General features: G+C 48.2%; 1 protein-coding gene across 1 annotated transcript in view; it reads left to right on the forward strand.

The window, feature by feature from the left end:
* The first annotated feature begins 812 nt into the window (after positions 1-812).
* Positions 813-27,808, forward strand: part of LOC144159166 (uncharacterized) — a 62,327-nt gene continuing 35,331 nt past the window's right edge. The window contains exon 1 of the mRNA XM_077690489.1: positions 813-1,395. Coding sequence (XP_077546615.1) covers positions 915-1,395 — 481 coding nt within the window. The 5' untranslated portion in view covers positions 813-914. The remainder of the gene's footprint in view (positions 1,396-27,808) is intronic.

Raw genomic sequence — 27,808 nt, forward strand, 5'->3', positions numbered from 1 at the left:
AAATAAAAGAGATATACCCGCGAACCCGGGGTTCCGGAGGGGGCGTGCCACCGCGCTGGGACCCAGAAAGAGAGGGTGGCGGGGGGCGTGGCCTCGGGTGAACGACCCGTCCCTCCTAACGACACCGCCGCGGACGACGGAGGGACCCCGGGGAGGGTGGTGGCGTCCTTGGGATCGGATCCCAGACCGGAGGGAGACCCGGGTCAGCCGGGGGGCGGCGCCTAACGACCGTCGCCTCGGCGGCAGCTCCCTCGTTGCCGGGGGACCATTTGCCGGTAATGGCGGATCCGGGATCATCGGGGGCGCCGCTCGGGCGCCCGCGCTACGCACAAGGCACCGGCGGGGGCGAAGGCGGAAGCGCCCGCGCGCCGATAAGGCAGCAGCGCCGGCGATCTGGGCCGGCCATCTGGGTCAGCGCAACCACCGCCGAACGGAGCCCCGGCCCTAGCGCGCAGCTGGCCGCTGCCACGGGCGTGCACGAATAAAACTGTCCCCGCCGAAAACAGAGCTGGCCGCCGCAACGCTGCTGCAACCGCGCGAGACGAGCCCGCGGTTCGGTGGACCAGCTGCGAGGGAGGCCAAACCTCCCCGCCGAGCGCGAAATCTCAGCGGGATGTCCACCTCCGCGCGGGGCGAGCTCCGTGATCCATCAAGCCCGCCGCGACGCGCGGAGTCGGGAGGCCCAGCGCCGAAGCCCGCGGTCGGCGCGAGGCACAGCTGCTGCGCCGCGCTCGCCTCTTCTAGCGCAGCGGCGGGGACGTTGCTCCAGCAGCGCACGCGGCACTGTCAAGCTGCCAGTCAACGGAACGCGGTCGGGGAGCCCGCCTCCCCCGCACGAACCGGGCGCGACGCAGCGCCGCGACTCCGGCGCAGCAAGCGCGCGCTCCGCCGAGACTCCGCGCCGGGCAGCGCGCATGCGTGCGCCACCCCCTCGCCCATTGGCCGCGCGTCACGTGTGGATGACGTATTGCCCGGGAAGCGTTCCCATTGGCCGCGCCGGGCGCGCGGGGGGGCGGCTTGGCGCTGAGCCGAAGCATGGCCGCGCGGTCGACGCTGCGCCGCAGCGGAGAGCCGGGATGCAACGGGAGCAGCACGACCCGCGCGAGCTGGAGCTCGCCGCCGCCGCGGCCGCCGGTGGGGAGTGGGCGTCGCGGTGGGGCCTCGAGGCCCCCCCGATGTCGAGGGGGGCCAACGCTGTGGTGGGCGCCGTGCCGCCGCCGCCGCCGGAGAGCCCGACGTCGGGGCAGGTGGCGGCGGCGATCGCGGCCGGCAAGAGGCCGGAGCAGCGCATTCGGAGGCCCATGAACGCCTTCATGGTGTGGGCCAAGGGGGAGCGCAAGCGGCTCGCCGACGAGAACCCGGACCTACACAACGCCGACCTGAGCAAGATGCTGGGTGAGTGGCTCTGAGCGAGGCCTTTCGATTCTCCGTGCCGAGCGTGTGTGAGTGTGTATCAGCGGCCGCGTGCTGCCCAGATTACGCCCCTTCTTCGTGTGTGTTGTCCTCCTGCCTGGGCGAAGGCCTTGGTCGACCTGCTCCCGTGGACTGTCGCCCGAGATAACGGTGCCCGTCGATCGTGCGCGCGTGCTCTGTGGGATATATCGACGCTTCCCAAGAAGCTTCCGTCCGGAACACCGTGTGGCAAACACCTCTGCTCAATGCTTTTTTTTCCCCCGAATTTTGCACGAAACGTAGCCGCGTTCGAGACTTGCGTTGAATGCCGTCGACCGTTGGACAAGCAGTTTGGTTTCGCTTCGCCTGATCTCATCTTCAGTCACGTTCTGTGAGTTTTCGATGCCCCCTCCTAACTGTATTATTTAATTTAATAAGCAGTAATACCTTGCTTAAGCTCCTATCTGAGCGTCACGCCGTAGTGATCGACTTGTAGCCTGAAGAACTTGTCGGATCGAGTTCTCTAGTAGAGCTGACTCTCTACCAATCTATCCTCGTCCGTTTTTACCATCGGAAAAGCGACATCGGCGCTACCTGAGTGTATTGATTGGGAATGTTGTTGCGCGCGAGGCATCGAACGGTATCGCCGGAAACTTCCGGTTCCCACGCCACTCTCTTCCTCCTAAACTTCCGACCCTGTTGACCGCAGGTGTTTAAGGACGGTGCGTGGCGATGCGGCCGGCGATTCGCACGCTTCGCTGCGTACGGCGAGATAGATCACCGTGGGTTATTGCGGACGCAGTCAGATGTACGGTCACGTATACGGATGAAACGTGTGCACGAAACTACGTACCAGAACTGGCAAATCGAAATATTCTTGTTCGTGGAGGTTAAACACCGTCGCGGTAGCGGTATACGTATAGGAAGCGATTTTTTTTCGCCATCACACACGCAACCTATAGTCGCGCGAAACGTTGAGGGTCATGGACGTAAATCGCGAAATTGGACTCAGTGAGATGTACAAATGAAACACGCGCAAGGAATTACGCACCAGAACCGGCCAATTGAAGTATTCTTGTTTGTGGCTGTTAAATACTGGCGCGCTCCCGGTTGTACAGAAATCGTTATTACGAAATCACACACGTAACTGAGTCGATGGACAATTTGACTGCATGGAATAAATGGCGCGATTTGTGCATTCTGATTCCCATTGTGATGTTCCAGCTTTATTTCTTCATTGCTGTACATTCAGAAACTTGTGGGAGCTGATACCTATAGTTTGTGTTATTAGAAAACGCGTGGGTCCTCGACAATTGGCAACCGGTCGCATGTTTCTTCCAACGATGTATATCGTTCCCTTTCTATTCCAATCATTATCACTGCATTGAGGCTTCTGTATACGGTGTTATTCTGCTTGTTATATGCTTTTCAGTTTTTCGAACAAGTTAACGCGACCGTATACTGTGGGGAATCATCCCTTCCTCGCTAATTATTCAAAATACAAGCTTCGCGCTAGTCACCGCGAAGGCAAATGTGACCGAATAATCATCGTTATAGATGTAGCGTAAAGCGCCGCTCACAGGGAACAACTTAAATTCCTGCGCTCCGACACCCACTAGTTTTGTCGACGTCACACTTTTGTGGTGGGATTTACACGCACGTCATCAACTGTACTTTTCGTCTTGTGGCCTAATGGCACCGAAACACGGTACACGCTGGATCAAAGCGCGCACCCATTAATTTAACGGAGTTCGGCTTCTTCGAACTGTCCCGGCTATTCCGACATTCCGAAAAGTCAGCCGTCCGCAAGAATCCACTGCGAACGCCTTTTATCCACGGGCACAAGAAATCGCGTGCATGGCCACATAAATTCCATGCTCGAAGTTCTCGGACTGTCAAATGCGTATACGTCCCAGTCCCACATGTCGAAAAGGGAGATCTTTTGCTCGAACTAAACCCGTTTTCGGGCCTTACTTGGTCGTTTTATATACGACCGTAAGAGAAATGACATTATTGGAATGTATGTATGATTCCCCCTCCACCGTGCACAATGTCACTGGTGTGCAGTCTCGTGGCTGAGATACACCGTTTCTTTTAAACCTCTAAAACAACAAGACGAGAAAATTTGCCCATTGGGAAATCTGATGTTTCTCCCGGCCATGGGCGAAGCATATATAGGTAGTTTCGTAGTGGTACATACAAGGGAAAAATCTGGCGCCAGTGTCTAGGCGAGCCGCACTTCAGCTATAGCCTGTCGTCATGTATTGGTTAGCAACGTTCCGCTTGTGCTTGTCATGGCTAGTGAACAGGCTGGAAATTTGGCTGTGCTTGAGAAGAAAACAAACAACAATGTGATTTTAAAACAATAGATAAGTTTGTTTTGTTGGTTGAGAAGTGGAGTTCCGAAAAATTTATTTTTCCGGGATTATTTAGAAGCTTCATTAAAAAATGAACAAGGAATGTTATCCTCTTCTGTTAATTTTGGCTCCAAGAGTAAAAATAAGCCAAATGGCTAGCCAATCCAAGTGGGAGTGGAACGTTGCCAGTTGCTATCGCGATGCCTACGACCTCACGCGATTGCAGCGACATATTTGTCTGCAGTATATATTAGTATAAAGCTCTATGGCGCGAGGGACAGCGTTTGCTGAACAATGCCGCTAGTGAACGCGCTTCGCTTCTTATGATACACGGCTAGGGTATGGCGAACTCTTGATTTGCACGAAGTGGGACCATTTACGTCACGGCTTGTCGGTACTCTGTCGCCAGATGTGACCGCGGCTTGGCGCTGCAGTGTCTCAGACGATTGAAATACTGCGACGAATACTCTTGTAAAGCTTGCTGCACGAAAGCCGACTTTGCATCCTATCTGTCCGCTCCATTAAAGGGAAATACGGTAGTTTTTCCGCACGTTTAATATGCATTGGACATAATGCGGGATACCACAAGGGTTAGCTTCGGGTCTATTAGGAGCTGCTTCGGTAAACTGTAGTGTACGTCCAGCGCAGTTGTTTTTTTTTTTTTTCATATTTACTTCGGTCTCGGCAGTTTGTTTTTTGACGTTATACTATGGACGTCCGTCTCACTCCGTCATTTTTCGGCAGTTTATTTGCCACCCGTCGTTACCCTACTTGTATTACCGTTATCTAGTTTTTCTGAATCACTATTTAGCTAAAATCGCAATTGCGGTGAAAATACAGTTGGTATGAACTGTAGCGCTATATAAATTCAGTAATTGGTCGACGAGTTCAGTCACATACTCTTGCAAAACTGTCTGGAGCTATTCTTGGCTTTTTGTTCCCTAAAGATTTATCTTTCAAGACACGAGTATGGTCCTGACTATACAGTATGTTCGTGATTCTTGACTATACCTGAGGTGTTACACCGGTCATAGCTGCTCTGTAAATGAAGAGACGTGCTATCTATATTGGGCCTAGAAGGCACGAAGGTGGAGTTTTGCAAAGCGTTATTTGCATGACAACTTTGCTATGACGGAGGAGTGATATATGCTATAGAATTATGAGACGTACGGAAGGAATCATTCTGCCTATTTCATCATTTGTAACCGTATCTGTTGAGAAGAGAAAAAAAATTCGGTTCATTATATTTTATTGTGCTCTAATACTACTCCTTTTTATCCCGTTGTTATTGCCGTCCCCGAAAAAGTTTTCACGCCTGCGTTGTCCTCAGAAGCATCGCGTTCAGACTACTGCGCAGATTCAGCGGTCGCTACTTCATCGACCTGGACGATTTCGGCGTCTAAATTGCTTGTTACTTGCAATCTCAGTTCCGGCAACTCAGAATGCTTAGTAAGTGGGATTTTCGGGATGCGATTCAGCGTCGTATACGAATTAAGACAGCCGTCGTCACGAAGCCAATGAATATTACTCCCGACAACCGCATCGCGAACCCGCTCTTTTAACTGAAGCGTGCACACGAGAGTAAGTAAACTGATAGTTTAACGAGAACTCGGACAAATAAGCACTTGTGTGACCCCATCGCGAGAGCAGTGAAGCTTGGTGTGACGATTTAGTTTTCTTCAATTTTATCATCCGTAATAAGGACGCTGTGAAATGTGTCCCTTCGTTTCCGTGGTCAGGTTTGACATTAGCGGTTCCGTGGTCCAGCGAGTGGGTTAAAAGGACTCCGCAACGCTTCTGATAAACGCTTTCACTCTTTCCTTCGCGTCTGGAAGCACTGCGAAAGCTATGGTTATCGCCAGCACGGAGCGGCACTGCATGCCTGATTTGCTCGTCGCACGAGACCCGCAGTCCTATTCTGCTTTGCTTTTGTGGCTTTTTTTTTTCAAATGGTTATCAGAAAGTGTTTATTGCTGCAACCGAAAGCAAGCCGCCCAATAGATCCCGCATTGCTGTAATGACGTAATTTGAGTGCTTGAAGAACGCCAGTGCCGCCAAAGAGAGTAAAATTTTTTTAGCAAGTTTCTAAGTTGGCTGGTGGGCATAGAGCAGTAATTTTTGGCTGAGATACTTTGTGACCCCCTATATTCAAAGTGCTGGATGTTTTTGTTGACTACGGTCTGAAAGCCGTTAGGAGTTAGAAAGAAAAGCTAACAAAATGGTTGCAGGGTCCCTTTAAAGTGGCTGTCGAATGCATTCGTTCATTGCTGCAAATGAAAATAAAGCCCGACAATGGCCGCTGCAATGACGTAATTCGAGCGGCCGAAGAACCCCAAGACAGGGAAAGAGGAAAATCTTTTGAGCAAGTTTCTAAGTTATCTGATGGGCATTTATCATTAATCTCTACCTTCGGTACTTTGTGGCCCCCTATTCTATAAACTTGATGTGTTGGTTCACTACGTTCTGAAAGCATTTAGGACTTTCAAAAAAAGTTGAAAAAAGTGTTGCAGGGTCCTTTTCAGCGTTGAGTGCAAAAGAAATGGCTTCCTCGCACGCGCCTTGTGAATTGACGATCGTGTATTCCCGTTAAAATTGCCTACACTCAAAGAGCCGAAAATAAAACTCTCGACGCTCTGACTGCGACGTTTGTCGATAATTTAGTCGGAAATATATATCAATGCAAAATTAACGTTGCGTAACAAAGTGTAATGACATGGGATTCGTTGTAAGCGTCTACGCGTCAGCTACGTGGCGTGCACGTTTCTGAAGGTATATTTGACGGCGGCCACCGTCACCGCAAATTTTAGTGCTACTGGTGAGATTAGCTTGGCAAATGCAACTAACTTGCTGCAACACATGTATAAAAAGATATGAAATTGATAAAGTGATGACGATTACTCTGATGATGATTATTACTATGATTACGATGATGCGCTAATGAAACCTTATTTAGAAAGTTTGATCAAGCCCTGTACTTCGCAGGAAAGTCAATAGAGCTGTAAATACAAGAAGTGAATGGGTTACACTCCAGCAAAGAAAAGTCATTCGTGAAATAGGGAACTTCGCATACTCGAGTAATCGACGATGAGTAAAATCGAGCAGTGCCTTTCGGTGTATAATTTTATCCCGTGGGGAAGTATAGGAACCCCTCCGTGCTATCTATTCAATGTCTAGGGTTTACGCAGCGCAAATTTGGCTTGTTTTTCTGTTCTGAGGAGTTGTCATACAACCTGGGCGCCTTTTGAGTGGATGAATTACATTTGGCGATACGGAAAGCTTCTAGAAGGCGCTTTCGTAAGAACATTCACTTCTAGCGAACGTGAGAGGCGCCGCCAGCGTGCCGTTCTTATATGTATGTTGCCTAAATGCCGGCGTTGTGTATACAGCTGCGCACAAGAATTCTCCACATGTGTCCTAATAGGTGTAATCACCATTGAACGCGCGCTCCGTTCAGCGTTAAATTAGACGGCGTAGTATATGTAAGTAAGCGGCGGCAGCAGCGGTGTGCTTTCAGCATATTTCAGTACTTTCCTGGACAAAATTTTCTCTACACAAGCGGAATCACTCCATAATAGTTTACACTTAGTCGAAGCGCGTGTTCACTTCGTTTTGGAGTAAATCTGCACCATGGGGGGAAATTTACTTCGTGGTAGACACTTAATTACCCACGTAAAGCAAAACTCTTGGGTCTGTAGCAGGCAGTTAGCATATATATATATATATATATAGTCGTGAAGTAGAGTCCTTAGTTGCTGCAGGAATACGCACAAAGTAGAAGTACGCTCTTCGGAGACTTTATTTCCAACGTTTCGACCTGAGACAGGTCTATATATATATATATATATACCAGGGGATCTTTAACGGGCGCCGAAATCTCGTAGACACTGGCGTTTTTGCTTTTCGCCTCCATCATAAATACAGCCGCCGGGGCCGGGAATCGAACTCGCGTCCTCGTGCTCAGCAGCGCAATCACGTGCGCTTCGGCTATTCGATATTCCGATAACGTTTCGCCGACAACTAACTAAATTGTTGCTGCTATACCGTTACTTCACCTATATATACTGCATTCAATGTCCTCCTATTTCTACACTGTTCAGATTGGCTCCGCTTGGCGAAAATTTCAAAATCCGTGTTGAAAAAATCGTGTACGAATAGCATGGTTCGTGTCGAGCGATTTCTTTTCTCCATTGCGCCTTATGGAGGCCGACCACTTTTTGCTTCGGTGTGTAATAGTGTGGCGAGGTGGTTACACTGGTGCCAAGGTTGATCCGATGATACTAATACACTAAGCGTGAAGAAGAGGTTGCCCATCAGGTTCTCTAATACAGTGAAAGCTCGTTAATTCGAACTCGAAGGTGGCCATAAAACTGTTCGAATTAAGCGGAGTTCGAATTAGCGGGAGGGCGCTAGAATGAATGGACATCGCGCCACACAGCGCGGGCAGAACACAAAGAAGCCGCATCTGGACTCGTTGTCGCGTATTAGGAGCTACTACACGTTTGTGGCAGGTGATTTCGTAAGTAATGGTTATGGAGGTCGTACAGCGAACGAAATTAAGGGATCAGTCATACGTCCGAAGCAGGCACTGATATTGCATTCATGTGAGCAGTGAGCCGTAATGTCGAAATAATAACGCTGTTTAAGCGCGAAAACAAGTTTGTTTACCAGGCAGGGTCGAGGCAATCAAAATTAAATGTAATGGATAATATGCATTTGCTTGCGTTTCTTCCGCCACGACTCCATGAGCATCGCTTTGGACTTGCCGAGGAGCTCCAGCGCAGTGTCAGAATTCTCATCTGCTGAGAAATAACATGCTGCAACATCCAGCCTCGACGCTGCTTTGCATGAATCTCTAGTAAATTTGGTTTGGTTTGCATTTTTAACACGTTGCAATCACTCTGGGCCGACTTCGTCTGCAAGGAGCGATGGGAACCAGGGAATCCCAGTTCGAATTAACCGTTCTGGATGCCGACGCGTTCGAATTATCCGGAGTTTTCCCCCATTGAAATATATACAGGGCTGTGCAGGGACCAGGGCGTCAGTTCGAAATAACCGGAAGTTCGAATTAACCGAGCTCGAATTGACGAGCTTTTAGTCTCTTATGTTTGCCATTTTTCTTTCGCTCCTTAATAGATCGTTAATGTGGATAGATGCCATGAAAACTGTGGTGAATGGTGCTTTAGTTCGGCTCGGCTACTGAGAAAACGCAGTGGAATAGTAAGATTTGTTGCCATTTCTTATCCACGCGCTTTCATCCTATATACATGCATCCACCATTGCCATGCCAATATCACTGCAATAGTCACCACGACGCGATTGCACTGATACCATTGGGCTTATGATAGCGTCGCAATAAATTTTCCTACAATTTCTTTCTTAGCGTTTAAGCGTCATCGTTTCTGCTGTATGCTAATTACAGAACCAACAACTAGGGCCGGGTTCAGACTGTTGCCGCAACTGTCGTAGTAGTTTTAAAGAATGACGTCATCTCACGTCTCAGCCAACCGAATTGCCTGATATGCCGTTTTTTTTACGTCCATAGATCATGGATTTTGCGTCGGTAGTCTGAACATAGTCTACACCAGCGCCACAGTACACTCCCGCTAAATGCCCTCTGTGCTGGGCGATGCAAACGCGGCTATGCACCGGCCTGACGTTAGGCCTAACAATAACCGTTGAGCTCCAGCGTCGTCATGCGGTACCGGCCGCTTGACGCACACCGAGTTTGATGTTGCCTGACGCGTCATTAAGTTACGCGTCACGTTGTAAATTGTGATAGTTACTGAGAGAAAAATGTAAAAAAGGTGAAAAGGGAACAGGATTATGATGACGATGACGACGACGATGATGATGATAACGATAGGACACGTTCGCCAATTGGATACTAATGCTTTCGAGTTCACTACTACATCAGAAGGAGCGATTGGATGTCATCTTAGTGTTTCGTTGGGCAGTTAGAACTTCACGTTGTTTATTCACGACAGCCGACTGTATGGAATTTCCTCGGTTACAAACGCATAATCGCTTCATACATTGAAACACTATAATAACCGCACAGTTCCGACGGTAGTTGAGGTTAAACAGATTCATCATGCGTTTATATATGCCAAAATCGTCGACGGAACTCGCGAGAGGCGCTTCATCTTAAACTCTCGCTCTCAAAAAATTTAAGGACAGATATTAATAAGAAACACGCCGCCACCAGGTCTCGAATCTCTCTTTCTGGGTTCGCGTGGCATGCACAACATCATCCATCGTTGGGCGTCAAATGTGGCGCGCCATGTTCGCTCCAGCGTGAACCTGCACGCAAGGGCGCGAACACGAGCGCTCAACCAGCTGCGACATATACGCAGAGTCGGACGCTGCCGTCTTCTGCAGACGTAGTACGTATAGCTCCCCCGCTGCTTCCTGGCCTGCTGTAGCACGAAGAGTTCTGCGCTCTCTGTTCGGGAGAGCTGCGGTTTTTTTTCGCCCGTTGAGCTTCGTGTGACACCAGCCTCGTGCGACAAATGTGCGACCAAGCGTGTTCGCCTGTCGTCGCATTCGCGATTGAATCCGAAATATTGGAGCAGTTGTTTTTCAAAGTCTCACTCCATCGCCCTGTCCCTAATTGTGCCCACTTTTCCTCTAATAAATGATTAAAAAATTATAAAATAAGTGCGTGTGTGCCAGCATGCCTGCATGTGTGTGTGTTAAAAATATAACTTCGAAAACAGAAACATAATAAAATTCATTCCGACGTTTCGGCCGGGGACCGACATTTATTAAGACGCTGACCAAACCAACGTCGGAATAAACAATTTTGTTTTGTCGTCAAACTGATGTCTATATATATATATATATATATATATATATATATATATATATATATATATATATATAGTCAGGAAGCGAAAAAATCCACAAGTAAGTCGAGAGACAGACGAGAAAATTAAAAAAAAAGTTTACTGACGTTTCAGGAAGCGGACTTCCTTTCTTCAGAGTAGTTTCTTCAGAAGAAAGGAAGTCCTCTTCCACTGAAGCGTAACTTTTATATTTTTTATGTTTTTCTCGTGTGTCTCTGCCTTTACTTACCTTTTTATACACACACACACACACACACATATATATATATATATATATATATATATATATATATATATATATATATATATATATATATATATATATATATATATATAATTACGATTTCTCGCCCCCGAACCTCACGTCGCCTCGAAATGCCAAGTGTTAACTCTGACACTCGCTCTATGTATTCCGGGAGTTTATGCACCGTTTGTCTTTTTCTTTTTCGCTGTTCCAAGAACAACGTCATTTCGAAACACCCTCCCAGAGTTTTTCGGAAAAGACAAGTCCGAGAAAAGTCAACGTCTCCGTGCTAATACGTCTCGATGCGAAGCACACCACCCCAACCTCGCCTCCCCCCGTTCCCAGAGGGCATTAAATTTCAAACTCGAGCCCAGTATGGTGAAGAGAAAGATAAAGGGGTTTATACATTAAAAAGAAATATCAGAAACAGCTGAAACGATAGAGTTGGGTTAATTTAGCGACGTGAAGTTATGGTTGTCGTGTAGAAGTAACTGCGGGGAATGTGTTTTGCGAATATATCGTGGGTTTCATTTGCGATAATAAAGCGGCAATAAAGCGAGTAATAAAGCATTTGCGGTGGTAATAAAGCGTTGGCATCTGCCATGCTGAAGCACCGAAGCGTTGGAAGTCGTGGGGATCAAAGAGCACACACTGGGACCTATTATTCGGACTTGAGGGAGAAGCCCCTGCATTAATTGTGAGTTGTAACGAATGGTATACAATAGAAAACTACGTGCTGACAATGGCTAGATGTCTCGCTTTTGTCTGGCGCTTAATGTGAGTGTATTTCTCACCCGAGAAAGGGCGTCAATGCACTTCAGGTCAGATCAATGTTTCTGACGCTTAAACAGCGGCCACTGCAGAACTTCATTGTTGACGAAAGCTTTGTGACGCACACAATGCGCGTAGTAGCGTACGGTTCGCTAACGTGCACCAAAATAGGACTCAGCGCATTAATTTCACTTCAACAAGCGCTAAATGTCGCCAGCATGGACCTTCTTTTTTCCTTTTCCTTTGGCATTTCGTCGTTCCAAGACGCGCAAACAAAATTTCGAATTCCGCCCTCGTGATGTTTATTATATATATATATATATATATATATATATATATGTATATGAGTAGCTCTTTATCGACATAAGTCAAATCGATCCACCTGAAGAGAATTTCGGAAACAAGCGAAAATTTGTGACCGGTCCTATATGCAACGCTGTCAATCCTTTATATGATATGTTTTTTGCATGCCAGCTAGGGGAAGTTACCTTCGACGGTGATACATTTAGGTGCGTTAATTTTTCCCTTGTTGCCTAAATCTGTTCAGGTGAATTTAACTAATTTTGAACGAAGCGTACACACACACACACACACACACACACACACACACACACACACACACACACACACACACACACACACACACACATATATATATATATATATATATATACATAAAGAAGGTCCCCTTCTCCCCGTGTAGTCTGAGTGGCGCTGGCTACCACCCTCAAGCGTCAGATACAGTTGTAATAAATATAAATACCCCAGAAAGTAAAGGAGAACACAGTCGCCCAGATAGCCGAATTGGTAAGGCATTCGAAATCTAATTGAAAGGCGTGGGTTCAGTCCCCACTCTGGGGGCGTGTTTTTCTTTCTTTCTTTCTCACGTAATTAATAAAAAAAATTTAACGTCACTAACGGTAAAAAATAGTCTAACCATTCCCCGATGCCTTCTTTGGCGTTGTAGACTGCCGGCATTTATTTCTGTAATATATATATATATATATATATATATATATATATATATATATATATATATATATATATATATTCCTGTGCATTAAAAATTCAGTTGCTAGTCAGCGCGTGCCCTGTCTCCCTTCTTTTCCTAGTTCGTCGTCTTTGCGCTGTTTTTCTCCATCTTGAACAAGTACCAACTAGCCCAATTGACAGTCCTTCTGCACTGTGTAGCTCGCACGCCCACCTGTTCTTGATTCTGGCACCGTGCGCTGTTGCCGACAAGACCGCGAGCCTCTGTTCTTGACAGAAGAGATGATGGAACGTTTTTTGGGGTATTTGGAATTCCCGTTAAAAAGAAAGAGAAAGGAAAGAAAAGACGAGTTTCGTCGGCGCGATCCTGTCATCCCAAGAAGCGGGAAAATATCGCCTCGTTCAGCGAGCAGCCTGTTCGTCGCGCGGTGCACCAAGTGCGGCAAAGATCGCTAGGGCAGAGTGTACAGCTGTGCGGAGGGAAAATGATCGCAATAAATCAACAAAGTTCGCCGAGACCGACGAGATCTAGTCGAGGGATCGCTCAGCCTTGGAAAGATGAAGGTACGAAGGCAAGCTGTCGTCGAGCGCGCGTTTGTTGGGAACATCGAAGGCGTGTTTTTTGCGGGGTCAACGAACTGGCAGGGAAGAAAAATTCGGAACAAAAATTCGTATATATATATATATATATATATATATATATATATATATATATATATATATATATATATATATATATATATATATATATATATATATATATATATATATATATATAAATATATATATATTAAGATAGAGAGAGAGAGAGAGAGAGAGAGAGAAATAAAGAAAAACGATGAAGGTTGTCAGATGGTCCGCAAACAGGTGAAAACGCGGAAGTATAGACGAATGAATTTCTCCTCGTTAGGACTAGTCCTTACTATACATATGCCTAGATTTATACATTTACACAGTGAAGTCTTGTTGGTGCGTATAAGAGCACTCCGCAATATTATCGTATGTTCCGGAATCTGAAAAAGACGGGTCTGTATTAAGGGGGGGTGGGGTAGTCTATGGGGTATGCACCCGTTTCCTCACGAGCCATCGCCGCGATATAGCGTTTCTGTACCCTCTAGGCCCCAGCCGCGCTGTTGACATATAGTATCCCATATTTTGTACAGGCGGTTCTACATGTGTTCGTTGCCGTGTGGCCTCCCGCAGCAGTCGCGGTGTATTTTGCGTAGATTTTTGTTTTGACCCATGGTTAGAAATAGCGCGAAGCTGACTAAAACGTGGGATCCACGTGTCCTGTCGGCTTTACCGGCCTGAACGATTGCACAGCGCTAACTCGCCACCAGACGTAGTAAGGACGTGGATGATTTAGAAGTCTCTCTCTCTCTGTATACAATGCGTGATTTAGACAATGGATGCATGGTGCGCTGGGCGTTAGAAGGTGGGTAATCAGAGAAACACTAACCACTACCTGTTAGTTACGAGCCCGTTGTTGGTTAAGCTTTTTTTTAGGTCTTTGAAAAGCGATCCGCTTTTGAGGTGCCATTTCAGACGACGCTCGCGCTATCTGTCATGTGTCTCGCGTAGGTTAGCAAACAATGCGCGAGCGGGTATTAGTTGGCTTCCGTGATATTATCGAGCTTTTGACGGATGCGGGACAGCATTGGATCAGAGCCTTCTCCTGTTTTGTTTTGAAGCAGAAGTTGAAATGCAACCTCGAATTTTTTTTTTTCTGCGTACCGTATACAGCATTGCAAATGACTATGAGTGCGCGCGTTGCCGCTTCTACCCTTTTAAGTGCGATGCACTTCTTAAGCGACCCTGAACCTGCGTCCACCGGCGATGTCCGCATACCCACGTGGGGGATTGGCCAGGAATCTCCTCGTCTTCCTTGGCAACGGGGGGAGATGGGCGCGCGCTGCCTGGCCGCTGACATGGCACATACCCACGTGGTGGATTGGCCAGGAATCGTGCGTGAGAAGGGCTAATGCACCCGCTTAAAGGAGTACTGACACGAAATATCATAGCTGAGATCCGCTCTAGCAATCAAGTACGACGACAACACAAATAGGTGTCTGTGAATAAATGCATCTTTCTTTCTTTGTAGTTGTGTGTGTGTGGGATCTCTCTTTCGCGAACATTACCGAACCGCGCAAATTCAACTCCTGCATTCGCACTTTCACATTCTTCCCCTCGGGGAAATGCGGGGAATTTTTTTTTTTCGACTATCCTATCTTTTATCCTTTGAACACCACTCCCCAATGAACTGTGGCTGGTTATACCCTCACGCCTTTACGTCCGCTTTTCTTTTTCTTGAAAAAATTTTAGCAGCGGAGCTGTTGTTGCTGGCGTCGCTACCAATGACAATTAAGGTTACTAACCGCGCCGACACCGGCTTTTCCCCTCAAGCGGGCATATAATGCTGCCGCATTAAAAAAAATAGCGAGAAAGATCAACGCGATCTGCGTCTTGAATCCGCAGCTCATGATAGAATGGAAAGCTGAGGCTTTACTTGCACATCACAGTCGCCGAACCTTGAGACTTCTAAAGAGTAGTGACGCCGATTGCAAGCGAAGTTGCTTGGAACTTGTTTTGGGGGGGCATTTTGCAACCTACCCTGTGGAGAATGTGTGGAAACGTCCGCAATCAGAGCTTGTATTTGAGTGCTACAAACGAATGCGTTTAGATCCAGCCGGTCGCCCTTACGAGGTTTGCAAATCGATCGTCGTCCTTAAATCAGAGGTTGCAGGGCGGTTTGTCTAAAAGGAATGAAAGAACGAATGAATGAATGAATGAATGAATGAATGAATGAATGCATGAATGAATCGACAAGATAAACTGCGCCAAAATTCGTGGCTGGAGCATGTACAGTCAAGCGCAGAAGTTTACGGCCCACGACAGCAGCAATGTTGAGTTACTTCTCTGCCGCACGGCAGCCTGGAGTATTATGTGGGGTAGGTTTTATTAGTTTAGTACTTATACGACATCTCGCATGCATTCGACAGTTTGTCGGGCAGCTATAGGAAAAGAAATAACCCAAAATTGACATTTCCCTGGTCCGTAAACTTTTGATCATGGCTGTACAATCGATAGGTGTGCCGCTTCGGCTCGCCACCAGGGCTATCGCGTTGCTCTAACAAATCCTTTCCCCATCAGCATTATTTCTTCTTTCTGCCTTCCCTACCTGAAGTCCCGCATTTCACGTTGGTCGTATTTTACGTCGGCGGCGACAAAGTGCACGAGGTTTCGGCAGTGCTCCCGCTATTTCGTTTTAACGATCCCCTCCCGTTCGGCCTTATCGCCATTGCAGACTCAAAGCATACCGCGATGGTCGATGCCGATTGAATCGACGCCGGAAGTTCGAAAACGTGCGTAGGCGACAGCTCTGTAGACGGTTAGGAATTTCTCAGGGGCTCGTGTTACCAACCCGGCAGCTTTTTATTTTTTTTATATAGTGGAAGGTTTAACCTGAACAGCGATGGGACAGGAATCAGAATGAGAGATAAGCAATCATCTTGTGAACGATAATATCATCATATACTGTGTATGATAAGCAATCATCATGTACTCTGATACCAGGGCACAGGAAACACTGAACCAGAATAAGGCAGATGCGGTTAACAGCTCGTCGCTAAGATGTTAATTAGTTGATATTGGCAGATAGGTTATGTACGTACGGTTGTAGTGGAAGCCGATAACAAGAAAGGCGGGAAAATCAAGCATAGCGAGAAAGGAATGAGCCTCAATCCAGTAACACATAAACGAATAACGGTCTTGAACTACGCTTTCACAAACGCATATTTCGAGCCAACTCAAGAAGCTCTTTCGAACCGCGAGTCAGAACACACTTCGCCGCTGTAGCTGCAAATGCCTCAATGGTTAGACACAAATCTCCACACTAGAGGAGGTTCCAGATAGTTGCCGTCATAGCGCTCAAGCTGAACCAGATGCATAACCCTCTGGAGAGAGAGAGAGAGTGAGAGAGAGAGAGTGAGAGAGAGAGAGAGAGAGAGAGAGAGAGAGAGAGAGAGAGAGAGAGAGAGAGAGAGAGAGAGAGAGAGAGAGAGATTTTCGACCACTCCCAAGTTTTCGCACTGCTCTAGTTTTCGGCACGTCACGTTCGGCTGGCGCAGTCCACCAGGAGCTCTCTCGGCGAGCACCTTGGCGACTGTCCGATCCAGATACTGCCTTCCCGTACGTTGCATGTCCCCCCCCCCCCCCCCTACCTGCGTGTTCGCTAAGTGGCGTCGTTTACGGCAAGCTAAAAAAGTATAGCGGAACAAAAAGAAAGCGAGAGTAGAGTAGGATATATCGACAGAAGGCGAGAAAGGGGCGAGGGGGGCCTTGTCCGGCGCAAAACGTCTCTGTCGACAGCAGCGGCAGAGGCTCGTCTTCCTCGCAGGCCTGGCAGCGTGACGCGGTGGGGTCGCCCCCCTCCTCAGCGGGTGCCCATAAATAACGCCGCCGGAAAACAAGTGTCGAGACCGCCGACGATGCCGCCGCCGTTCCTCCCGTGTAGGGTCCCTTCCCCCTCCCATCTTCATCCAAGCGCGGAACGGAATGACGGAGGTGTACGCACTCCTCGCGGCGGCAGCGTACGGGTCCTCGTCGTCGTCGTCGAACTGTACAGGGCTACCCTCTCGCGCTGGCGTAGGCAGAGGAGGGTGGATGGCTGATAAATAACGAGCAGCGCTCCGGCCGAAGGAAAAACCCTTCCGGTCACACGCCCGATGTCACGCCTGATCGCGGCGGTGCGACGACGGCGACGCGTTTGACGGCGCCGATCGCCTCATCTCCCCCCTCCATTCGATCAATCCTTCTCCTCTCCCGCGTTCGCCTTCATCTAGCTGCTACGCGTCTAATAGGGCGTTGGGCTTCTGATTTCGCCGTGGATCACGAGTTCAATCAATCAATCAATCAATCAATCAATCAATCAATCAATCAATCAATCAATCAATCAATCAATCAATCAATCAATCAATAAGTGCTCATATCTGAAGCATAAATACAATATATCCGCAAAAAAAAATGCTTGTACCCAAAACCAAGGGCTACTTGCGGGTCCAACTTTGGAAATGCAAACTTACAAGCAGTCCCATTATTAACAATTAGTGGACTAGACTTACTGCAGTACCCGCCGCGGTGAATCACTGGCTAAGGCGTTCTGCTGCTGAGCCCAGGACGCGGGTTCGATTCCCGGCCGTGGTGGGCGCTTTTCTGGTGGCGGTGAAAAGCGAGAACGCCCGTGTGTTGGAGATTATGGCGCATGTTAAAGATCCCCAGGTGGTCAAAATTAATCCGGAGCCCTCCACAACGGCGCGCTTCATCATCTGTGTAGCGTCGGCGCGTTAAACCCTACAATCACATCAATCAAACATACTGTAGTATAATCAAATTATAAATATAATAATTACAGATACAGCGTAATACGAAAGGCGTAAAGCCTATTTAGAAAAGAACGCCGCAATCTTTCCCGCGAGTGTCCGAGTTCGATCACGGATTCACCCGCCGCGGTGGCTCAGTGGCTAAGGCGTTGCGCTGCTGAGCACGAGGTCGCAGGTTCGATTCCCGGCCGCGGCGGCCGCTTTTCTGATGGAGGCGAAAAGCAAAAACGCCCGTGTGTACGAGATTTCGGCGCACGTTAAAAATCCCCAGGTGGTCAAAATTAATCCGGAGCCCTCCACTACGGCGCGCCTCATCGCCTGCGTTGCGTCGGCGCGTTAAACCCTACAATCAATCAATCAATCGATCACGGATTCATATGTCACGCGTGTTATCGCATCATGATAATGTCGAAGTCGAACTTCGGGAGTCCGTCCCCTTCAGAAGATAGTGTACCTGTCGATCATGCGTGTCTTCACAATTAGTCGCTTTAATGCTCGAATGTTGTTAGCGCCGTGCAGTGTTGGCCATGGCAGTGTTATCGGAACGGCACGGTTGGAAATTACAACCCACGTCCGATAACCGAAACTATAATCAAACCGAGTCACCACCTCTCTCCCTCGCGGCGGCTGATGCCGAGTAGAGAGCTGGAATGTTCAAACACACGAGGTTTCGAAGCGGCATTTGGTTCCACAAGCCCGGCACTTCCAGTACGCCGCAGAATGTTAATTAAACGTGATGAAAGGCTGTGCTTGGTTCCCAAAACCGAAATAAAAGAAACGCACCCACACATATTTACGATAACGCAGATTGGAATTGATGTTAAAGGAACATTCTTGCAGTGAAAATACCTCGCGACTTGATAAAGAATTGTTAGGATTTCTGCGGCTCGAAAACACGTCTGTTTGTGTCGAAACCCGTGAACATATCCCTATAGGCCATGGAGGGCGAACAGCGAGGTGACTCAAGCGAATAGCGGGAGCATTCAATGTAAGCCGGTAGATGGCGCTACATGTAAACAGGAAATACATCGTGGTCCCGGACCAGGCTTTCTCCTGAGTGGGAATGGAAAGTCCCGCTCTTGGAGCATAAAATACAGATACGGAGGTAAACCCAAAAGCAAAAGTTTACGGACCATGAGAGAATCAATTTTGGGTTATTTCTCTGCCGCGCGGCAGCCCGACGTATACTATGTACCGTATTTTTCATTACTTCAGTAACTATACGACATCTCGCATCAACACGGCAGTTTGTCGAGATGCTACCGGAAGAGAAATAAACTAAAACTGCCATTTTCCTGGTCCGTAAACTTTTGATCGTGGGTGTACGTCGATCCTTAGCGTAACGCACTTTTTGGCTACACCAGTGCAACTTCTTACTCATACTGGCTGCACTGGTGTAGCTTCTTACGCACTCTCGGCTACACGTTTGCCCACACTGTGATGCACTAGTGTAGTCTTTCCCCACACTGAGCTACACTGGTGGAGCTTCTCACCCACACTAGGTTACACCGTTACCCCACTGTGTCACACTAGTGTAGTTTCTACCCACCCTGGGTCACACTAGTGTAGCACAATGTGGGTAAAGAATGGCCCTAGTGGCGGGTAATCCCACCTCTCACTATGAAGACTGGAGGATCGAAATAACTGCTCATGATAAGAGGTAGTGGTGAGTGAGAAGAGTACGCGCCATGTTTTTTTTTATGTTATCTACTCTTCACCATCGCGGGCAGTAGTGGATTAAACAGGAGTCGCTTGTCTGACAGGTGATAAGCGTCAGACCGACTCCTCCTCTGAATTACTTCTAAACAACCTGTTTTTTTTTCTCCTTTTCACATCAATAGGAAGCTCAGATAGGCCAAGCCGTATTGTGCGTTTAACGCCTTTTCTGGGTGGTATAGACAATAGCTGTCAACGCTGGAATAACCAAATGAACTTTACCACTAGTATAGTGCCCTTTTTCTCCTCTCCCCCTATACATTGTCATGGTCACGATCGCTCAAGTGGGGCTGACCTTCTTTTGTTGCGCTATTCATTCACAGGCCGCCCGGTTAGCGAAATTTCATCCGCCTTCCCAATTGAAAGCGGCATTCCTTTTTGTTCCGCCGCAGGTTATGAATAAAGCTTTGTTGTTTCGAGCTTCCCATTGTTGTCTCGTTTTTCCTTGTGCCATTTCTTTCGCAGACAATAAATGCGCTAACGTCCGATTCAGTGTTACAAGTCAGTTTTCTCCCCCGATGGCTCGGAATAGACTTGATCGTGAAATTGTTACATTTGCGTGCGCTCCTGTTTGTTCGAAATGAATTGCTCGGCTCCCGCGTCGCTAACCTAAACGTCACCGAGACGAAGCGGAAAAAAAATTAAATCAAAGCCCATTTTTAAAGACAAATATGGTTAAAACGCGACGCTCCTTCGACCGTGTCGGAATGACGCAGCCGAATGGGCGTCGGCTTCATAACGCGCAGGACCCAGGTTCGATTACGATCACCGGAATTTTTTTTTTCTTGAGGGGATTGATGTGGCTTCGCTTATAATCATCATCGTGTTGTGAAACCACGTGTGTAAAGTTGGCTTTCCTGCGGTGCGTTACCGCTTTTCGACGTCATCAGTGAGCAGTCAAAATCTTCGCTTTAATAATTCCCCAGCTTGTCCGGTAGGACTAGTTGCCGCATTAACGCATGCGTAGTTCAACGACATTTTAGTCAGATGAATTCAAGTTTCCAAAAGTGGTATTGAAGAAAGGAATAGGGTGGCGCAAACAGAAATTGGCGAGGTGATTAGATGGTATTCACTGGGAAGTTTACGTGTCAATTTATTCGATTGGCAACACTGGAAACGGCCACTGGCATGGCCGAAGCGCCACGTACATGGCTTGTGCAACTGCGCCCGCACGTCGCAGAAAAAAAAAAAAAAAAACACGGCCGTGGGTCGTCTGCTACGTTTCAACCCGATTCTGAAAAGTGGTATAAACAAAGGTGTTATTAATCGCACTGACATTGGAGTCGAGGCATTACTTCGCGTTTGGTGGGGTAGAGTTTGGAGCGTCCAACACAAATCATGTGCTTAGCCCAGACAAGTACCGCCATCCCGCGGAGCCTAACGCAACCAGTGACGGCGCACTCACATGGTTGCCTGCATGCGTGCCTCGTCAGTGAATACGACCTATAACCCACGCACTAACATTTTTCCTGCGTAGTTGCTTAATACGTTTCAATTACTGTACAGCATTCCGAACGAGCCACTGGACTGACATTGTGTGTCAGGCAGCAAACCTTCCGTATAACGAAACTGCCTCTGTTTTAAGGGATACTTTGTTAAGGGCGTGGATGATTCGCTCCCTCTGCACTGCATTTGAGACCATGAAAAACGTCGAATAGCGCGATATTCAAATTAAGCGATTTCGTTGTAATGGTGGTCTAGCGTATTTTCAGATCTGCTGCGGCATTCGGCAGCTTCTGAATACAGATGCCAGTGCTCCAGAAACAGGAAAAAAAGCTGACCTGTCATCGCGTTGTTATGATCGATACTGTTTCCAAATGCTAGGCGCATTGGCTAAGTTGAACCGTGACATTTCTTGGGGAGAAAGTTTGTGAAGGTGAGGTTAGACTGTAAGTAAGACGTTCGGGCGTCTGCGCTTAACAGCAGTGCTATAACGGGGCGACAAAGGCGAGAAAATAGTAATAAAAACGCAAAACTGTGAAAGTAAGGGTTACCGTTAAGAAGGAGATGTCTGTTGAAGAGAACGATGTTTAGCTGAAGTGCGAGGTTGAGAGAATGAACGTGGTCAACCACACATCCGGTAAATCGTCTACGAGCGCTACAACAGTGCGCTCAGCTAGGCAATGCTGTAGTTGAGCGTTAGAGTCTTTTGTTGAGCTTATGGGATCATATGGAAGCGGACGCCATGCGGACACCCAGCTTCTTCACTTTTAGGGCGAAGGCCCCATTGTGCTAGAACCAGGCGTTGTTCTTGTTGTCCGGAAAACAAAATGGCCACCCCTGTAAAGAGTTAACAAAGGCTGTGTTCTGATTCGCGGACAGCATGTTAGACAGCTTACGAAGCAGTCAAACGAGACGTCAAAAGGAATAAGAATTGTAATGACGCAGCGGTCCCGAACGCAACACCAACGCATGCAGACGACAACCTCGTTGCAGACATGTTGAGTAACGCGAGCCGCAGGTTTCGTAAATAACATTACCGTTATTATTACAAACATCACGTGATTTGAAATTAAACAAATTCATCTTTATCACTACTAAATTATACTAAATGTTTCAATAAAAGAACAAGTGGTTTTGTTCCAACATTAATACGCAAAAAGGTGACGCTGGCGTCACTTACTAGTTTAGACAGGAAGTTAGCCTGCATCGTTGCTGACTTTGATGCCGTCTCTTTGAAACGGTCTTCGTTGACTACTTCGTTAGGATTGGAACAGGGCTTAACATGGCGGACTGCCCGCGCAGACGGCAACGGAGCAGTCTAAAGAGGATATTGCAACGCTCCCAAAGAAACACATTTGAGTTCGAACGGGAATTCAACCCGACTCGCCAGAGTGGGATCTGAGTGCGTTACCACGGAGCCACCTCAGAAAGTTCCCGGAGGCGGAAGTGATATCCTAGTGTCTGTAGCGCTGACGTCATATCGCGTGACGGGCGAACGTGATGGCGCGTGAGTAGAGAAGGTGCACGCCAGCCACTGCGAACTCGGATTGTGGGAAACTTGGGCCGCGGAGTGTCGCCAGTGTTGCCTGCGGTAGTAATTCGAACCAAAAGACGCAGAAACAAAAGCGAATAAAAAGTCGCAAACACGGTGTAGCACGAAAGATATCTGATTGACATCGTTAGGCTTTCGCCGCAGAGCACGTACGCAGACTGAAAGGTCCATGAAGACAAAATTACTCCCACCTCCCCTCGCGGGAACCCCTGTGTAGATGCGACGCATAGGGGGTTCCGTTGTTGTTTCCGTTAGGTTGATTCTCCCATCGCGTGAAACGTGCCGTGAACCCCGTGCCGCGGCTATGATGCAACGTGGCGCGGCTATAACGCAACACAATCCAACACAATCCACTTTAATCCAATCCAATCCAAATCCAATCCAAGCCAGGCCAAGCCAATCCAATCGAATTCAATCCAATGCCCCTCGCGAAAGAGTGTTCGCTATCGGAGAGGAGAGGGGGTGAGCGGCGGAGAGCGCAGCTCACGCGGCGACGAGAATGGGGGAGGGGTGTGGACGGACAAAAACAACGCCGTATGGAGGGACAAGGCGAGTGAATGAGATGCAGTCGCATCTAAAAATACAACTTTGTTCATTTCGAAAGAAGTAGCTTTTCGTATACCTTACTCAGCTCCATTCCAGCTACGAAAGACGTTTTAAGTGCAGAGCACTTTAGGGGCTCGCCTTGTCGTCGTAGCTCGCTGTAACGCTCGATGTCAAGCGACTGCCGGAATCAGGCCGCGCAGTGAGACAACGGACCCAAGTAGAGCCCGGCGTACCCGTCGTAAGGCGCCCCGCAGAGGCTTCGAAAACCAAGCGGTTTAATTAGTCACAACCGTTAGGAACTCGTGAACCGCTGGCGCTTGTCATACATCTCCCCGTTGTCTAGCGCAAAGGAAACTGCAGGTACATTTGAGGAAAAATATGTGTAAGTAAGCGGCAGCACCTGCATTCATTTAGTTCGGAACTCTCCTTGGGTTGGTTTTTACGCCGGTAAGCGAAAAAAAAAAAAAAAAAAAAGTGGCATTGAACTGCCGGCACGTGCGGGAGGAAAAGCAAGGACAAAACGAACAGAACTCCCGCTGGCGCAGTTTCAGGCAGGGGGCGCGCGAGCACTGCGAAGGCGGGAAGTTTGAATGACATTGGGTGGTAGCAGTGAGCGGATAACGGCGCTACAACCCATTATGATGAACTACTGCTCTCCACTTCCGACAGCGTTCACGTTGAGTGGAACGGCTTTAATTTTTTAACCGAAAAAAAAAAACCCGCAAGTAATCTGGGATAACTCCAATTTCGCGGAGCAGGAAGTAACATGGGCAGGCGGGTCCTATTATGGGGAAGCACTAAAAAAACGTTATGAGCTTGTTAATTGTACACTAGTATTGAGGTCGAACGATCAAACGGAACTACAGGCCTCAAAAATCGCCCAGTCATGTTTTTTGTAGTGGCCCAGCGCGACGGCCGCCAATCGCGCAAATCAGTTCCTGTGATGTCAAAGAGGAATCGCCGGAAAGTGACCAGGGAGTCGCCACTCATTCACATGTTTTCCTTAATAGCTCCATTATTTGTTCGAAGTTTGCAATAAAATTTGTATGATTGTTAACGGCACAAAGTAGACCTGTTAATAAACCAAAAGCGTATTTTGGTTTCAGGGCCCTTTTAAGTGCCCCTAGGAATTCTTTTCTCCCGCGGTGATTTCTGTACCGGCCACGACCGTTTTCGCGGGCCACTCTGCCGTCTCCGCCATTCACCGCGTTCGGCGTCGCTCGCGTAAACGTCCGGTCGCCTTTGCCGCCGAAAGTGGCCGCGCGGAAACGTTCCACGCTTCAGTTGCGACGCCGGCGTTGCAAGCGCCCGGATCCCTCGGCGGCGGAACAGCAGCGGTGCAAGGGGAGCTCCTTGCGGCACCACGCCGCGGTCCCCTTCTCGCGCTGCCGCCGAGAAAGAAGCGGAATAATTTCGTCACGCCTCGTCGCCTCCCCGCTTCGGGCGCTGCACGGGCGGTGTTGTTATAAGCCGTCGATATAAGAGCCCATTGCCGCACGCGCTCGTCCTCCTAAGCTCCGATAGAGGCAAAAGAATACAACGAAAAGAAACGGGGGGAGACGGAGTGGAAGGGAGCCACGTATGTTTATAGGGTAGCGTATAGAAGGTAAACGTTTTATTTCTTCTTCTTCGTCTTCCTGTCGATTGCCGGTAATTAGCGACAGACTTTGCCGCCGAAGTTGTGCCGTGAATCCGACTCATCGCTGCGGTCGGGAGCAGTACTGGTACGTGCGCATGCGTGCTTGGTGCGGGCGCGTGCCGTACACCTTTTCGAACATCCCAACTGTTCTTGCACCTCTCGCTTAGTCCCGTTTCACAGAAATGAGAGCAATTTGCTGGGAAGGTCTATTTGGCGTAGGGCGGTGCGCTGTTATATTCACTTTACCGCTAGGCAAATACTATTCCCTCCGGTAACGTAGAAAGATTGTAGCGGGGCTATAAGTATCATCCAGTATTATCTCTCTCTCTCTCTCTCTCTCTCTCTGTATGTTTGTGTGTGTGTGTGTGTGTGTGTGTGTAGTAGTAGTAGTAGTAGTAGTAGTAGTAGCAGTAGTAGTAGTAGTAGTAGTAGTAGTAGTAGTAGTAGTAGTAGTAGTAGTAGGAGGAGGAGGAGGAGGAGGAGGAGGAGGAGGAGGTAGTGCTTTCTGTTCACCGTCTCCTTTCTTGCTTAATGGCCATTCAAATGATATGGGGGGATAATTACTTTTTGTTTGTTCTTTGGAGTCCCGCTGTGTGTGGGACGACTTATGATTTAACGCCATGTTCAGGGCACATGCTTTCAAATTATAAAGCGGGATTTTAAATGAAGGGGTTTCGTGGTAACGAAGGTTTACCGCAAATAATTAATTAGTGAGTCAGTGAGTACGTTTTCAGGTACATTAATCGTTCCTTTCATTGTGACCTCGCTTGTGCTTGAATGAATGAATGAATGAATGAATGAATGAATGAATGAATGAATGAATGAATGAATGAATGAATGAATGAATGAGTTTGCTTGTTCGCTTGATTTTCCATTATTAAAAAAAAACACCTAGTTGTTTTTCTGCACCCCTGCTGCGCTGTATAGTGTTTAGACTGGAATTGATTGATTGATTAATTGATTGATTGTAGGTTTTAACGCGCAAACGCAACGCATGCGATGAGGCGCGCCGTAGTGGAGGGCTCCGGATTAGTTTTGACCACCTGGGGATCTTTAATGTGCGCAGAAATCTCGTACGCACGGGCGTTTTTGCTTTTCGCTTCCATGTATACAGTGGAAACACGGCGTTGTAGATACCATTATCACGCCTAGTGGTCTACTGGAACAGTACCGATAAAGGCTTTTACGGCTTCCTTCGTTCCTGAAAGCACTTCAATATCTATAGTTATCGTCCGCACAGAGTGACACAGCGTTATTTGCACGTCGCAGCAGACCCCTATTTTAGCCGCAGTTTTGCGATTGTTTTAAAATGGTCTGAGCCAGTTTATAAATTACTAATTAGGGTGCGTAAAGCTGAATTATAATTTATTTGGCTTGCGTACTTTGGACGTACCTCGTAATACAACTACTGGGGGCGCTCGTTGACCTAAAACATACCGAATCACCAATGTTAACAAAAACAACGCGTAGACTTGAGTTTAGAAAAGGAAATAAATTTAGGAAAAAAATTAAGCGATGAGAAAAAAAAATCTGGCTGGGGCTCGAACCCAAGCCGTCAGCACCAGTACTCAGTATTCTACATGGAAAGCACAGAGCCCGAACGGTGGGCTCGCTTTAGTAGGCGCTCAAAATAATAGCGCGTGCAGTGACATCGCACATGTCACGTGGGTGCTCCGTGCAGCGAAGCGTATGGAAACACGCGACCGGGCCGCAGAACAGCAAACCACCCACGACGATGATGATGATTATGCACAAAGAAAGCAGAAGCATCTTGACGCCATCGGGTAATCATGGGGGGATTTGCACGTGATGTTGAGAAACGCTCTCTGGGGCGCGAACCACTCCTCACACTCATTCCTCCAGCTCCGAGTTGAGGCAGCCTCACGACGCAGATCACCCCTCACAGTTCATTGTTTCGTAATGAATTCCGTGCTTAATGGATTTGCGTCCTGACTGGGCTGCTCGTTCACCAACTTGTTCGATGCAGGACCCTTTCTTTTTTGTGTGCGTGGCTTTTGTTATCGACGCTCGTGATAGGTGCGAACCGCGGCTTGTTCATTTTGGGTCTCTGACAACGGGGATTTTTTCAATCGCAAATAATGAGGAACCGACTTCCGCGCCGCAACTTGCGCATGCGCTGCACGTATGTTGTTCGGAGCTGAAGCCCAGTATCACGCCTAAACGGATAGCCAATGACGAAGACCGAGAGAAAGCACAATTTGGCTGAAGTGATACATGGCGTTTATGTTCCACGGATTCGACGGTTCAGTCCGCCCCAGCCGCCGGTGTTTTCTTTTTTTTTTCCCAGTTCAAAAGGACTTTCGAGAGTATTTGAAAACTGCCGGAGGCCCCAAACAACCAAGGAATGGATATTGAAAAGTAGCTTCCGCTTTTCGAGTGACACGTATTTATTTCCAGGTGTCAGGTAGGCATTACACACATCCTAGAGCGGCAGGCAGCTACCGCGGAACAGTCAGCCTTCCTTATGTATACAGTGCCATCAAAAAGAGTTCGCTGCTTTCTTGGTTGTTGTTCCCTCAAAAACCCGGTAGCAAAGTACTACATTCGTGTGACCGGGCAGTGACGTCTCACTGCGCTGGCTTTTCGCCACAGCGCTACGAAAAACGCCCCCTAGTCGTCTGAAAGGTCCGATTCCTTCTAACCTCGTGTCGTTTTTGTATTTGCGTATATGCACCTTTCTTCGGTCGATTCAGACTTCTGTTGACGTCGACGACGTGTTGCGTAAGGTTTGGCAGATCAGAAGGGCGGAGACGCGGTCGGTGGTGCGTGCCTCGTGGTTGCGTGTCGGCGCGCGGGCCTTCTTATCTCTTAGGGGGCGTGCTCGGGCAACTCACTCAGTTGTCCTCCTCCGCGAGCTCTCATTTGCAGTTCGCGTCGGCGCGCGGGGGAAAATGACCGGCCTTTGGCGTCGACT

Source organism: Haemaphysalis longicornis, unplaced genomic scaffold, assembly GCF_048455015.1.
Source record: "Haemaphysalis longicornis isolate Haplotype H1 unplaced genomic scaffold, Haemaphysalis longicornis Haplotype H1 scaffold_10, whole genome shotgun sequence".
NCBI classification, from domain to species: Eukaryota; Metazoa; Arthropoda; class Arachnida; order Ixodida; family Ixodidae; genus Haemaphysalis; species Haemaphysalis longicornis.